At 44.3% G+C, this 16,022-nt stretch overlaps 1 protein-coding gene across 4 annotated transcripts in view; it reads left to right on the forward strand.

Annotated features, from left to right (window-relative positions):
• Positions 1-16,022, forward strand: part of PCDH15 (protocadherin related 15) — a 323,439-nt gene that overhangs the window by 256,269 nt on the left and 51,148 nt on the right. For all 4 annotated transcript variants that reach the window (XM_086752822.1, XM_086752821.1, XM_086752820.1 and 1 more), the window contains 2 exons: positions 326-466; positions 11,561-11,688. In XM_086752822.1, the coding sequence (XP_086608948.1) occupies positions 326-466; positions 11,561-11,688 (269 nt within the window). The remainder of the gene's footprint in view (positions 1-325; positions 467-11,560; positions 11,689-16,022) is intronic.

Raw genomic sequence — 16,022 nt, forward strand, 5'->3', positions numbered from 1 at the left:
TTGCATCCTTCTTGAGCGCTCTCCGTGATCCACCTTTAAATCTCTACGTGAAATTACACTGCATTATTTGGAAGGATGGGGAAGAATTCCCTATCTCATCCTCCTTTTTGTGAGTGGGCTGTTTGTCTTGTCCACTCTTGCCAGCGTGTCCTCCAGTCCAGCACCAGGTCAGATTCAGCTGCCGTGCTCCTTTGAACAGAGCTTCGAAGAGGAGTTATGTGGGCTTTTGGGGGCCTGAGGGAGGGATGGGAGCAAGAATAGTGTCATCCCATTTTAAAAAGTCTTTATGCATCTTAAAGTTGCTTCTGTTTTTGATGGATTTCAGATGTGTTTGCTATTAACAACAGAACAGGCATGATCTCAGTCAAAAAGTCTCTGGATTATGAAAGCGTGAAAAGTTACGAGCTTCGAGTTCAAGCAGACTCCTTGCAAGTGGTACGATCCAATCTGCGTGTTCCTTCCAAAAGTAAGTTAAAAAATCCTTGGTTTAAAATCTCTTTTCAATATACCTATGTGTTTTTATTTTTTGAGGGTGTTGATAACTGCACTCCAGCCAGTGACCTTGTTTTGTTATCAGAACTTGCAGTGGTGATGACGGTGTGTGAGCAGCAGAGAGTGTGTTTGTGGATCTCTGTGCTTGCCTTCCGTACGTGGCGCTGACGAATCTTGAGCTAATTCGTCACACATCATGTCGATGTTACACAGGTGTAGGTCTCACTGATACAGACAGAAGTCCTGTTTCTATGTAAATGGAGAGTTGATGGCACAACCTGAACGTTTTCAGTGTAATTAGGGATTTTTGTGATGGAATGGCACAGTTACTTTTTCCAGAAACACATAATGCAGCCCAAAATACAGATTTGCTCCCTGCTGGGCTTGTAACATCGCAGCAAATGCTGGGACGCTACCGAGAGAAATAGGGAACAGATACGCAGCAAGCGTGACAGGAAGAAAAAGCCTCCTTCAGCACCCCTGAGTGGAGTTCATTGCAGCCCTGAGTGAGAGCGAACTGGAGGCAAGGACTGAGAAAAGGGCAGTGAGGACTGAACCGTTGTTTAAAGGCCGTGAAAATACTACCTCTTTTCATTTCAAATTGATTGTAAGTTTATTTCAAGTCCTTGTTCTGCGGTCACAGTTATTCCAGTATGAGCTGTGGGCTGGATCTGTCACAGGTGGCTGGAGCTTTTTTCTCCTCTGTGCTTCCACCAGTGTTAATCACAGAGCGTCGGTCTGTATCTGTCACTGCTGTTAGACTGTCACCTTGCACCTGCCCTGAGCAGGAGATAATTCATTGTGCCTGTGTCCAGGCACAGCAAGCACTGGGCAAATGAGGAATCGGCGTGATCCCCTTTTATCCCCTGCTGCCGGATCCCCTTTTATCCCCTGCTGCAGGGAGAGGTGAGCTGTGTCAGCGTTTTTGCTTTTACCACTCATTCTTGGCTCTCGCTGGCACGTTGGGAGGCAGAGAGCCACAGTGCGCCCCGTTATTGTCAGAATTGTTCCGTGACAGACGCTTTCCCACGCTGCAGGTTGTGATCCACAGAGTTAACAGTCTGAGGGTTACCAGGGAAGGACCGCCCTTAACTCACTGGGCTGATTCTGCTGTCTGTTGTCTGTAATTAGTCTTCTAATTATTGTTCTGGTGATGGATACAGTAATAGCCATGAATACTAGGAAACCCATCTCTAGCTCATTTCAGTGCCCGTTTGGTGCATATGCTCAAGAGTATTGTGTATAGATTAGAGATCAAAATCCGGATTTTTGGGGATAATAGTTTAAACAGAGTGCAAGCCAGTTTCCTGGGTATGAAGATGCTACAGTAGAACCTGCTTGCGATGCTGAAATTGGCACCTCATGAAAATTTGCTTACAGATTACTAAAGTTCTTGAAGATATTAGACTTAACAGGCTTAAACATTTGGGAACGTGCCATAAAATTGTGTATTAGACTGTAGCCTGAGACACCGTACAGCAGTTAAAACATGCTCATCAGGCTGTCCAGTACTACCCATGTAACCAGCAGATGATTTTTGGAAACTGAGCATGTATTATCAGCGACGTTTATTCTTCCTTACGAAGGAATTGCGTGTGTGTGTGTGGCATAACGTGGAGGGATTCTTCAGTGGTCAGAAGTTTAATTAACAGCAATGTAAGATTCTGTGTGCTGTTACAGCCGTGCTCAGGGAGAAGACAAGGCTTCCATGCAGCACGCAGCTTTTTTTCAAATCGTTCTCTGCTAGGGATGAACAGACAAGGGAGTCGGTAGGTTCCAGCAGAGGTCTTTGGGCAGACCTCTCCAGCCAGGGAAGCAGCAGCCTCTGTATCCCTCTTCCGACTCATATTCTGCATTAGATTAGTTGTCCCAGCTGGGCAACAGTTTTAAAAAGGTGATGGCTGAATTATTTTATTCAGGGATACTTGATAATGACTGGGTTTTGAATTGGGTGCAATTTAAAGGAAGGCGTGCACTCGCTGTGTTTGGATATCTGGGAACATACAGCACGTATTAGATTTTGAATATGCACTGTGCAAATGGATGGCTAAAGAATTTGGTAGACTATATTTTTAAATTACTTTACAGGTATCTGGCTAACTAAATCACTTATGTCTTTGTAATGGAGATCCCTTGAGCTCTAGGCTTGAGATTCCTACATTTATATGATGTATGTCTTTCCATTTTCTCAGCTCCTTTTTCTTTCTTGATGAGTTTTAATCAGGTTAAATGCTACTTCCAAGTTTCGGGGCACTGAATTGATGAACTACACTAGAAGGAGACGAGACAGAATTAATGCATCACTGTGGACTTTGGTGGCATTGAAATGATGGAACCACTTTGGAGATGGGGGACTTTGAATGCACTTCTCTAGAATTATGTGGCATTGAATTAATGCACCGCTCTGACACTCGATGGCAGTGAACTGCCACCAGGTCTGGTGGTAGATACCGCGGCATCGCTGAACCGTTCTGAAACTTGTTGATGGTGAATTGATAACCATCAATGATTAGCAGTGGTGAGCCCTTCTGGAGCTAGATAACACAGCACTGATGAACTGCTCAGCCGCAAAACAGGGCTGGATTTTACAGAACTCACAAGCTAGGTACCAAATTGTTGTTAACTGTATGGTATAGAAGATAATTACATAGAAGTGGCAGTTTGAGTTTTCATCTGTGCAGTGGAGAAGTGGATGATACCGCATTAAGCGTAACTGAGCTTGACGTTCAGCGATAGCGCCAACTGATAGCGTAGTAATAAATGAATAAATAAATGAGGACAGAAAGTAAATTGAGATCGTAGAATCATAGAATGGTTAGAGTTGGAAGGGACCTTCAAAGCCCATCCAGTCCAACCCCCCTGCCAGGAGCAGGGACATCTCCAACCAGATCAGGTTGCTCAGAGCCCCGGCCAACCTGGCCTTGAGTGTTTCCAGGGATGGGGCATCCACCACCTCTCTGGGCAACCTGGGACAGTGTTCTACAAGTCACATTGTAAAAAACTTTTTCCTAATATCCAATCTAAATCTAGCCCCCTCTATTTTGAAACCATCACCCCTCGTCCTGTCGCACTAGGCCCTGCTGAACAGCCTCTCCCCACCTTTCCTATCAGCCCCCTTTGGGCACTGGGAGGCCACTCTAAGGTCTCCCCGGAGCCTCCTCTTCTCCAGGCTGAACAGCCCCAGCTCTCTCAGCCTGGCCTCGTAGGAAAGGTGCTCCAGCCCCTTGATCATCTTTGTGGCCCTCCTCTGGACCTTCTCCAACTGGTCCTTTGGAGGTGTCCTTTGGAGTATGAGAATATAAATTTGGTGACTTAAACCGGGTTTTTAAAGTATGATGCTAGATCATGCAAAAATCACACTCTTTCAGTGGAGTGGAACTCCTTAAATGAGTTACTCTAACTGAAACTTTATAATACAAAATTGCAGTGCATTTTTACTTTACTTGAATGGAGAAAAGGCTAGGTTTTCTGATGATAGTGAATTTAAGATGCTGGAATTCTGGCTTGAGGAATCAGCAGCTGGTGATGCTTTGCCCTGAAAGACCTTCAGTATTAATGGACTTCTCCAATTCGGTTAAATTCAGCAGCCTGGGTTTTTTTCTGTCCGCTCTTTGCTTCTTAGATTGTCTGTCATAATAGCCTGTAGTGCGGTGGTGTACTGTAGGTCAAATCAGGATTGTGATTGCTAGCTTCCAAATAGAAGCCTTCAGTTCTCTCTCAGTGAATAAGCTGAAAAAAAGAAAAACTGATCTGTGAAGGAAATATCACAAACCTGCGTGTGGCAGGATGTGTTCAGCGGCTGGAAGGTGCTGCTCTGTAATGTGTCACAGAGCGAGCAGCTCCTTCCTCCCAGCAAGAGCTGTGAATTAGTGAGCTGACAGGAATGAATCGGTACAATTAATCATTTACTAAACCAGAGTACTTCTTGAACAAGAACAAGTGAAACATCATCTTTTACTTCATTTGAGCACTGTCGGCTGTTTGAAAAGTTTTCATCTGCATCTTGCTGTCCTGCAGTTTGGTACCCAGGGAAATGGGGTGAGAGCAACAGCCTTGTTGTGGCAAGGCAGGAGCGGACAGGAGGAAGCAGAGGGCTTTACAGGAAACGAGAAGGAGCTGAGAAGAGAGAGCGCTGCCTAAAATCAGTGACAAAGAGCAGTGGAGTGGTATAGACCAGAAGGGGAGAACAGCCCACTGTGGTGGGAGAAGCCAAGACTTCCCACTTGGATCAGGAGAGAAGGATATATTTACAAGAGAGCCAGAATATGTTTGCTCTTGAACACCATGGCCCTCCAAATTCCTCCAAGTACAAGAGGTGGAGGGTTCAGTCTCACGGTTTCCAGCATCTGAGGAGAGCACATCTTTTCATTCCCAACACCGTACGTATGACCCTTTCAGCCTGCCGCCGCACCCTCGCTCGCTGAACTGCTGCCCACAGCGGTTGTCGTTCGCTCTCTTATCGTGACTTACCGTTGCCGTCTGCGCGTAGCTTCCCCCGTCCTCCGTGGCTGCTCAGCGAGGGAGCCTCCGGGCTGTTCCAGTGTCTGTCTGCAGACGGGCATGGATGCAAACAGATTGCTTAAAAATTAAACCGTAGAGGTGAAGATGTTACCAGTTGGCACCGTGCTGCGTGAAAGATTTGTCTTCATTAGAAGTTACCTGCGTTACCAGCTTCTGGCTCAGTCAGTTGTGGAGAGGGAGGCCGGAGGGAGTATTTTTGACTGCAGGTGGCTCTGCTGTAGATTTTTGTGGTGTTTGATTGTCTCTGAGACTGATGGTGAGGTGCTTCTGCCTCCTCAGTAATGTTCTGGCAGGGATGAAGAGGGGAGTTTCTTGTGTCATGGACTTGTAAAAGCAGTGGAACTCTGCCCTGTGTCCCTGATCTTGTCACCTGCATCTTCATTAGGAAACTTCTGGCATTGCTTGTAGTCCTGCTGTCACCTCTCCCACATCCTCCTCTTTGTATTTTTGGTGACACTCTTGCTGACTTGCTTGGCTCTAGTTGAAGAGGGAAAGGAAGAGCAACAAGAGTGTCTTTCACATTCCTAGAGATGCAGGAATAATGACGGAACCACATGGTTGGTTTTACTGTCTTTTAAGAGGAATTAAAAAGAAATTAAAAGCATGATAAGCAATGAAGTTAAATATAAACTAAGTTAAATATGAAAATGAATTCTGTATCCCTATATTACATTTTTAGTTTCAAGCATGTTGCAAAAGTTCGTGCTGATGGTGTTTTAAAATTGGGCTGCTGTGCCAGCCGCTGAATCCGGGAGACACGACAGATGGACAAAATACGCTGCGGAGCCTAAAAAGCTGTCAGTCTGCCTCCTTTGCCACACAGCTCTGGGGTAGTTTCCCTGAAAACCACTGGGACAAACTTCAAATTTCCCTGGGCATCAAAGCAAGGTATTTTAGAGAGACCACATAAAATGTGAGCTCTCTTTCAATTAATAATTTGGGAGAAAGAGAAGTTTTATATGTATTTAAATGAGGCCTTGGATCAGTGCTTTTCCAAATACTTTGCTGTTTACGCCTCGTTGAAGCTTCTTTTTGCGCTGTTCTTGCCCAACTGTGGCATATGAGCCTCTTCAGGCTTTATGGGCACATGCTGATTTAGAGCAAAATGCCACTAAAAAAATATTCGGATCCAATTCCTATTTGGTTCTGCCAAATTCCGTAAGGCGAGATTGAGCGCAGCTGCAGTTCTGTTCATTTTACCTGCCAAAGCACAAAGTCTGCGCGGCAGACTTGTAAGATAGTAGTGAAGCAAAGTGCTGTGGAACCCTGTTGAATTACAGTTCTCACTCCCAGTTTGATTAAAATGAACTTTTTGAGAAGAGTCGAGTCCACTGTTACCTGCTGTTTAAGCTAAATGGTTTTTTTCTTTGTTAAAGTGACCGAGGTATGGAGAGCAGCTGGACCAATGGATGGTTTGGCATCTTGGAGAAGACCAGTGGTGAAAGCATAATGTAAAACAAATCTGGTAACTCCCATCGTAGAGCGCTGTCCCAGGTTGCCCAGAGAGGTGGTGGATGCCCCATCCCGGGAAACATTCCAGGCCAGGTTGGCCGGGGCTGTGAGCAACCTGATCTGGTTGGAGATGTCTCTGCTCCTGGCAGGGGGCTTGGACTGGGTGGGCTTTGAAGGTCCCTTCCCACCCAAACCAGTCTGTGATCGTCAACGCTATTGCAGTGTTCAAAAGCATTGCTGCTGTTCATCTTAATTTCTGCAGACTGGTGGGAAACTACAGGCTCACAGGAATCGGGCACGTTATGACTGCTACTTAGATAAGCAGTGCTACGGGAAAAGAGTTTTCAACAAGCGTTTGGGAAGAACTGCTGGGAATGCCTTCTACGCACTAGTTCTGAGCAGCTCCTTGGAGGTTTTGCTGTTGTTTTCGGGTTTTATTTTAGTCATTCGCAATCTGCTAGTTTTATGTCTTTCAGAGGATCCTCAGGTTTCCTTTAGAGCAGCTTTCAGGATATTTTCACTCTGCTTAAGCAAATCACAGAAGCTGAAAGATCCAAATGCCTTATCTTCTAGCCTTGGGAGAGATGATTTTTTTGGAGCAGTGCATGCAATACGTTTGCTTCTTAGAAGCTGAAGCTGACTTACAAGCAGCTGCAGTTTTGTGTACTCTGTACATCGCAGCTCATCTCAGGGGCGTCTAGAAGAGCAGAGGCAAATGGGACACAGGAGACCTCGCAGGAGATCGTGGTGCAGAAATTTCCTTTGCAGTGTATCCTCTGGGAGGCTGACCGGCCCTTCGTGGCTGTTGAGCTAACTGGTGTGAAAAGTCCAGACAAAAATGTGCCTTAGCAATAAAAATGTGCAGTAAAACTACAGAAGCCGTTTCATTATCAAATATTATCTGCATACCTTCTGTGCAGAGAAGCACTTCCCTCACAGCTGAAGGAAGGCCGTTGTAGCACTCAGTCCATTTTCTTCTCCGCTCTTTTTGGCCACCTTGGCAGTTCAGAGCTGCTTTGTCCAGGGAAAGACTGTTTCCTCTTTCACCTGGCCAGCAATTTAGGTAGCTCAGTCACAGTAATAAGAATTATACTTTGATTGCATGATCAGCTCCTGGAATCTGTGAAAAAGAAGGTAACTGGAACTGGATTCCAGATCTAGGATACAAAAGAAGCAAGGTTTTACATACATGAGGAGACAAAATTTCCCCTCTGGAGGGTGAGTGTAAATTCTGGTGTCGTTTGGTGTTCACTGCCCTCCCTGTGAGAGTGTCAGTAACCAACAGTGCACAGTATAGAGTGAATGCTGTTGCCTCCCTTCAGGAACCAGAAAAGAGGGCTAGGGCCACACACAAACAATATCTATCCCTGGAGAAGTTCAAGGATCCCTGGAAACATTCCAGGCCAGGTTGGCCGGGGCTGTGAGCAACCTGATCTGGTTGGAGATGTCCCTGCTCCTTGCAGGGGGGTTGGACTGGATGAGCTTTGAAGGTCCCTTCCAACCCAACCCATTCTATGATTCTATGGTTTAAAACAAGCATTAACAAATGTGGAACATGAAGGGAAAAAGAGCCTAATGCCAGAGTCTTAAACCAGGCTCTGTAAGAGCCTGGGGTTGGGTGGCCTTTTCTGTCAGGCAGAACGCTGTGGAGGTGCAGGGGTGGTGGACGTAGGAGCCCCGGGCCCCGAGTCTCTGGATAGCAGAGCCCTGCGTACAGGGGACATCAGACTGGGATCAGGCAGGAAATCCCCGTGGGCGAAGGCGCTGGCACACATGGCGCAGTTTCTGATGAGGGAATTTGATGCGCGCAGCTTCTGGGCCGATCCGATGGGAGAAGAGGGCAGCCCCTGTAACCGGCCGGGAGTCGTTCGCTCCGGCCAGCTGTAGGCTGGAACCGGATAAAAAGCGCGCGGTGGCGAGGAGTGCACAGATGCCGCCCTCCCCTCCGCCTGCCAGAATGGATGCAATAGAAGCTGTGTATAAAAATCAGGCAGTAAGAGAAGATGAAGGTGTGTGTTTAATTCAATGTTAACGATGCTAGTGTTGGTCTGTATATATGTAGACAATTTAATTTGCTTTGTGCTTCATGTAGTAACTTTCATTTCTCATTTTCAACGCATTCGGCCATCGCTACACAAATCAGCATTTTGGCAGCTCAGAGAACTTCCAGCAAATGGAACAAATGTTTTTGAGCAAATCGCAAAGCAAACGTAGCATGGGGCTAAGCCCCCTCACCAAAACCGCCTTGAAAGGATGAAGAGAGTGAGCACCCTGCAAAAGGTGTTTAATTTGCACTGGGGTGAGCTAGTGCAGATTAGCAAATAGTAAGAAAGAGATGTGACTGTTCATGGGACCTCACAATCCCTCTTGGAATTTTTTCTTTGCTGTTGTCTTAGTTCAGCCCCGATCAGGACGAGACTACGCAGTCTCTCTCTCGCTCCCCCACCCTCCGAGAGAACAGGGGGAGATGATACAAGGAAAAACGGCTCGAGGTTTGAGATAAGGACAGGGAGAAATCCTTAAAGTTACCGTCACGGGCAAAACAGACGCGACTTGGGGAAAACTATTCATTTATTACTACAAACAGCAGGAGAATGAGATAGGGAACAAGATAACCTCCCCCCACCCCTCCCTCTTCCCGAGCTTAACATTATCTCTACCACCTTCCCCCGACACGAGCGGCACAGCGGGGAAGAGGGAATGGGGGTTGCGGTCAGTTCATCACGCGTTGTTTTACGCCGCTGTATCATGGTCGGGGGAAGAACTCCTCAACATTCCTCCCCTGCTCCAGCGTGGGGTCCCACCCCTATGCCACAGTCCTTTGTGGAACTGTTCCGGCGTGGGTCATCTCTTCCACGGAGTTCAGTCCCTCCAGAACAGCTGTCCCAGCGGGGCCTCCATGGGCCACAGCCTCCTTCAGGCATCCACCTCCCCCGATGTGGGGTCCTTCACGGGCTCCAAGTGGATCTCTGCCCCTCCGTGGGCCTCCATGGGCTGCAGGGGGACAACCTGCTCCACCATGGTCGTCACCACAGGCTGCAGGGGAATCTTGGCCAGGAGCCGCATTACTGCTCCCCCTCCTTCTTCACGGCCCTTGGCATCTGCAGCCGTTCCTTCACAACAGGCTGGCAGATGTCTCTCAGGATCTTTTCACATCATCCATCTCATCTCCTCTCCACTTCTTGCAGCCGGGCCGGGCCAAGTCAGGCCCAGTCGGCTGCCTGGCGAGAGGCCAGAGGGTGAGGCCTGCAAGGCCCACAAGGCTCGCGCCTCCCCCTCTGCGCCTCTGCCCCCGTTCAGCTTCTTCACATCTTCTCTTTTTTTTTCCTGTTTTCCCCTTCTTAAATACGTTATCGCAGAGGCGTTATCACGGGACATTCTGCTACCAATTGGCTCGGCCTTGGCCAGCAGCGGGTCCGCCCTAGGCCAGGCCGAGTCCACTGAACAAAGGGGAGCGACTTCTAGCAGTTTCCTGCAGAAGCTGCCACCTTAGGCCCCCCCCTCACTAACAAAACCACAACAGCTGTAATAAATAATGTAGTCAAGGTAAGAGGCTTTCTATGAAAATGAACATGAGCTAGCTGGAGAGAATTACAGATAGACCATTGTTCCCACATCACGCACATTCAGATGCTGGATTATAGCACTTTTTTTCCACATCCATAAAAAGAGGGCTTGTCATGAAGTCATTTTCCCATGAAGTAATGGCACCTACAAGTTTTTTAACATATCTACACAGATCAGTGTGAAAGGTGAATAACTGATGATTCCACTGAGGAAATGTAATTTCCTTTTTTTTCTTTTCTTGCTCTTTTTTTTTTTCTCTCTTCGTACTAATGCGCTGGATGGCATTGTAAATGTTTTTCTGAGATTTCAGCTATGTTTATGAAATCCTCATTTGTTTCCCATCAGTTGGCCCATCTTTGGTGACTTTGGCAGTCCAAGAAATAGTCTGGGTTTTAATTTTTTTGTCTCCTAAAGATACAGCTATTAAGCTGTCTAAATGAGACTGTGTTTTGAAGCTCAGATCAGCATGGCACCTGTGCAACGTTTAAATTACTCTGGCACTGAAACAAGCTGGAAAAACCAATTCTGAAATGAGGCAATTTATCACTTGAAAATGCAGTTTTAATGAACTGGATATCATCATTTCCAGCAATCTTTCTGGATTATACAGTTCTGAAAGAGACAAACAGATGTTGGTGTAGATTACTGCGCTGTTGAATCTTTTTTTGCGTTAGGTCCATAATTTTTGCTAGCTGTTTTTTACTTGCAGGAGGAGAGAGATGTTTATTGTTCAGCGGGGTGGATCAATTACTGCTTAATAAAACACAAATTAGCAGCTGTATTTTATTTGAAGGTATGTTGAACCTCTACAGAGGAGATAATGCCTCTGAAGATCCCGTGGGCCGGGCTACCGTTATTGTTTCTGCCAGGAACTTTTGTGAGTTTACAGACACCATGGCAGAATCGTTAAATATTTTCATAAGAGTCAGTAATAATTAAAATACGTAAAGCGAGCTGCACGTGAAGTGGAAAAAGCAAGCTGCTGTTTGCAGCGTGACCACTACTGTACATCACCTGTCTGTTACCTCTGTGAGAATTTAATGTGCCCAAAATCTAAGTAAACTATGATATTCTTACTTGTGTTTTTCTGTTTATTTGAAAAATTAGTTAAAAGTCTTTTCTTGTATTTTCCTCAGATAGCTTGCTTTGCTAAAGAAAGCCATGGCAGCTTTTTGCTAACAGGCAAATTCAGCCCTAATAGCAAAGTGCAGGCGCACAGATAATGGGAATCGTTTTCTATGAAGGTACAAATTTCAGCTCAGTTAAATCAGGATTGATTCAGGAAAAAATAGCAAATGCAGGAACAATAAAGGTAGATGACAAAACAAAAAGTATGGAATCTCTTGACTTCCTTCAGGTTCATACTTGCAGTACCAAATGTGCTATTATTACTAATGTATTTTATTTTACAGTGTTATCTGTGTATTTATTTTATGTGATCTCTTTGGGCTGTAAATGTTTGAACTCTGGTAGTTGTTAAAGATTTATTGCCAAATGTTCTATGTATACTTTCCATTCCCTCTTTCAGGTAATACAGCCAAGGTGTTTATTGAAGTGAAGGATGAGAATGACCACGTGCCTGTCTTCACCAAAAAAGTGTACATCGGCGGAGTGTCTGAAGATGCCAAAATGTTTTCTTCTGTGCTTAAAGTTAAGGTAAAACTGAACTGATTTACTCACTGATTTGATTTTTCACAGGAGATTATGAAATGTGTTTGTCCTAAAGCTGCTTCAGCTCCTCAGATACTGGCAGTAATTTCCATTTGATTTTTTTTGATAAACAAGTGCAGTGTGCACAGAATGGGTAATTCTTCAAAATCAGTGTTTGCGTATGACTATGAGTGTGATGATTTCCATGTTTTTGTGCATGATTGGCATGCATCATCCCTGTATTCCAGCAGTTACCGGCTTTGAGCTCAGAAGAGTTTTGCAGGTTGTATTTCTATTGAATTTATATGCTCATTTTTCATTTGAAGATTTGTAGCTATCATTTTGGATTATTTTATGCTCAGCACTAGTTTTTACCTTAAATTCTTCTGACTATGTCTTTGGCAGCAGCACATTTGTTCCTTAAAAAGGAAAGAACACTTTCTGTTTCTGGTCAGCAAAGCAATTTCAGGTCTGTGCAGGCATCGAATTTGTGAGTAAAATTGTCTGTAAGTTGGGTTGTTTTTTTTTTACAAAAGAGAAAATTCAAGGAAATATAATATATAGAATGTAATTAGCATCAGACAGAAAAATAGATTAGAACAAAAGCTATTTGTTTTCTGTAACATACTTTGTGATGCAGTGTTTTGTGCTGGAGACAGCTTGAGTTGCCGGGGCCTTCCAAGGCAGCTTGTTTCCTCTGCTTTTATTTCATTACCTCAGCAGGCCGCCTGCATCTTTTTTCACCTTAAGGGTTAGTGGGATAGCTTTAAAGTTGCTGATTGCAGGTTATGCACAAAGGGGCACAGAAATATGACCTGCTAAGAGTTTTACTTTGACCTCGTGATGTGTTTAGAGCAGCAGGAATGAGGTAGAGACTATCAGAGCTTATTGCAGTTGTCCATTGCTTTTTTTGTTCCGTGGCTGTCCTTCCCGAAGTAAGCCCAGAAATGGCAGAGAAGTGGGAAATTGTTAAGCACTGACTGTTGGATAGAAGCCTCTGTAGATGAGATTTGTGTCCTTTGTGAATAGCCCAGACTATTTGGGGTTTTTTTTTATTGCTTCTATACAGTGCTTATCCTTGGCAATTTTTTGTCCCCAGAGTATCCATATTGGTCTTTTCTAGAAACACATACAGCAGTCCCGGTAAACAGCTGGGAATTCACCGCAGATAGCTTGGAAAAGGAACATTACAGTGTAGAAATGTGCCCTATGCCAATTCTTCCTGCTTCCTCTGCAGGCAGGTTGTGTTTGAGGCCACAGCAGGTAGGGACAGACCTACTGTCAGGAATTTCACGTTACACATGGCCCTGGGATGATGATAAGGCTGAACTGCCGCTTGCCGGTCTCCCAGCAGCAAAAACCTGCGGGAGCCTTAATGATGCTTTGCCCCAGGTGTGTTCCTGGCGTAGCAAAGGGTGCTCTTCAGTGGGAAGCGTGAAACATTGGCCCACGGAAAGGCCTGTGCCCAGTCTGCAGGGTCACGTGGGGAACCAGATCAGGTAAGATCTCAGGCGTGTTTATTTCCTTCTGCTCTATCAGCTGTGAAGATTCAGTGCAGACATTGTGAATGGAGCCCAAAAAAGTCATCTAGCATGTGCAATGCCTGTGTTTGCTTCCAAGATTTTCTTACGTGTGGATAAAGACATTACAAAGTGAGAAATAAAGCAGCGTTGTGTGTTGGAAGTAATATGTTCAGAAAACTAATTGCAAAATTTCCTTTTATAAATTTATTCTCCTTCATGTTTTGTATTGAAGTTTCAAGCTACACCAGATTTCTACTCTATACGAAATAAAGCGATCTTTCCCCAGATGTCTGCTCGATTCAATGAAACAGAGATTCTAGATGCACAAGTTAAATAAATCATGGTAGTGTTGCTGTTAGGGTGATCTCAGATGATAACTGAGGGGAGTTTTGATGGTAGGAGTAATATTTTTGTAAATTCCACACCCCCCCCCCAATACGTTTTGCTGGTTATTGCTTCAGGCAAGGAACCGTTTTTAAACTGAAGCTCTAACATACTCAAAAATAGGAAACCGAAAATTGCATCAAATCCATGAACTTTGGAAGTGCTGGAGATAAAAGTACTGCACAAAGGTACTGGAGTAGATAAACAATAGGGAATAGCAAAGTTACTCAGGTAAGGGAGTGTTAGGTGTGTGAAAGTAAATGAAATGCAAGACAAAGTGTAAAATTGCATTTTGACTTGATCGTACAAAACAACATGAACAGGCTGTGGAATCGTGCTTGGTTTTTGAAGAGGCGTTCCTGATTTCTGAGGCACAGGTATTCATATGTGTCAGTCAGGGGGGTAAGAAGTGTGTGAAAAAGAGCAGGCATACGGGTAAGGGGTATTTGGGGGTGAAGAGGGGAATCTGCTTTTGCTCTTCAGAGACGTTTAACTCAGAAGAGGCGATCAGAGGACAGAAAAGGACTATCAGAGCTGGGCACAAAGGAAATTACAATTGTGTGTCTCTAACCTGTTTCTCTTAAAACGTACGACAGAATTCTCCCTGACTTTGCTGACAGGCAAAACTGAGCGAGGTATAAGACGGGAATTGTTACTGGCAGATGGCATCAGACATAACTGTGTGCTTAGTTAAAGTAAAATTAGAAACAGTTAAGAAGTGCTTGTTGCAGAAAATCAGGCTGTAATTTATTGTTCTAGCACCAAGCGTGTTCAGCAGTCGGTGCTGGGTAGCTTATTTTCTGTCCTTTAGGAAAAAAAAAAGTAATTGCTCTGTAAGGTAAATGTCATACCCATTCCAATTAGTGTTAAGAAGAATTAATCAAATTAATGTCTTTTCTTGAAGAGTTCAGGTGAGTAGGATCAAATGAGTAGTTTTCCAGGTTGAAATTTTAAAGATTATTAACAAATTACACGCATAGCTTGCACTGTAGAAATTATTCAGATTTTTATTCTAATATGGAAGCTAGGTTCTTAGTAGTTTTAAGTGCATTTGCTTTCATTTTCTGCATTTGTTAATACTTGCTTTATTTTTAAATGACATCTGAGTAATTTTGAAAAGAAACTGGTATTCTCAGTATATTCTCATTCTTCCTGTCACTGACAGCTTTGATCGTTGAACATGGGGTATTGACTAGCAAAATATTTTTTACACGTGAAAGATGATAAACTGCGTAATCTAGATGGTTGAAATCATTGTTATTGGGACTTACAGTGAACTGACACTTTCTCATTACAAAGTGTCACCTTATTTGCCACAGCAATGCCATACGATCACTGTTGTACAAAAGTACACAACGCTTCCTGCACACAAGGACCCAAAATTGACGTTTTTTCTCCTATTCTTCGAGGAGATACCAGCAATAAATAGGTACTAAATGTGTAGAAGTGACGTTAACTTTTACATTGGTTTCTTATGTACATTCCATTATCCTGAGAAAGGAGACAGTGTTTATTTCAAATTAAAGTATCAGATTGTTGTTACCAAAAAGAGAATGGACTCTGAATTGAGGCCGTGCTTTCCTTGTATTAAACAAAATTAGGCTTTTCTCTTGATTCTTATCTGTAAGTGACAGATTTTGCTTGAAAACCTGGAAGTTGAAGATTTGTTAGTAGTGAGTGATTTGGACAGTCAGGTCGGATGTTTGAAAAGTCCTTTGTCAGTCGCTCTGTCTGTGTGTATGTTTAATTCCAACTCCTACCCGCCACTCCCCAAGGCCCTGATTTTTATATCCCGTCATGTGAATATCCATGCTGCTAACGGCCTTTGTCAGTTCCTGCGTCTGTGGACAGGGCTGATGTAACTCACCACACTGGTTTGTACTGGGGTATTTATGGTGCGCTCAGTGTGTAGAGGCGGTTGTCAAGGTTTGGCTCTCCAAGTGAGGTGGGATGCCTCAGAAATTGGGGGCAGGAGGGGATAAACTGAACTCTGTAAAACAGTAAGGCCTGTTAGAAGAGAAGTGAGGACAGCACAGTTCAGTGAAGAGAGAATATGAAGGAAAAAACAGGTGAGAAAGGATCCATCTTCTGCTTTTATGTCATAAAAATGCAGCTCAAGGTAACAGTGATGTTTCTCTCATGACTCTTCTATCAATTGTTATGTACCATAAAGATGGTATAGATCATGGAAAGGGATATTTAAGTCAGGAATGAAGATAATTCACGTTGTGAGCATCTACATTTACTTTCTCATGTGAAAGTGATAAAATACGGCAAAGTTCTGCTTTTTTGAGGTGACCCACTTGCCCAAGTGTTGGAAGCAGTAAGGGCAGGCAGCCGTTTGGGGCTCTATCGCATTGCCTTCATATAGTAGCAAAAAGTTGTGTATAACGCAATTTGTATAGCACAATTTGCTAGTTAGCCGTATTTTAG

The sequence above is a fragment of the Chlamydotis macqueenii genome, chromosome 7, assembly GCF_036417535.1.
Source record: "Chlamydotis macqueenii isolate bChlMac1 chromosome 7, bChlMac1.mat, whole genome shotgun sequence".
NCBI classification, from domain to species: domain Eukaryota; kingdom Metazoa; phylum Chordata; class Aves; order Otidiformes; family Otididae; genus Chlamydotis; species Chlamydotis macqueenii.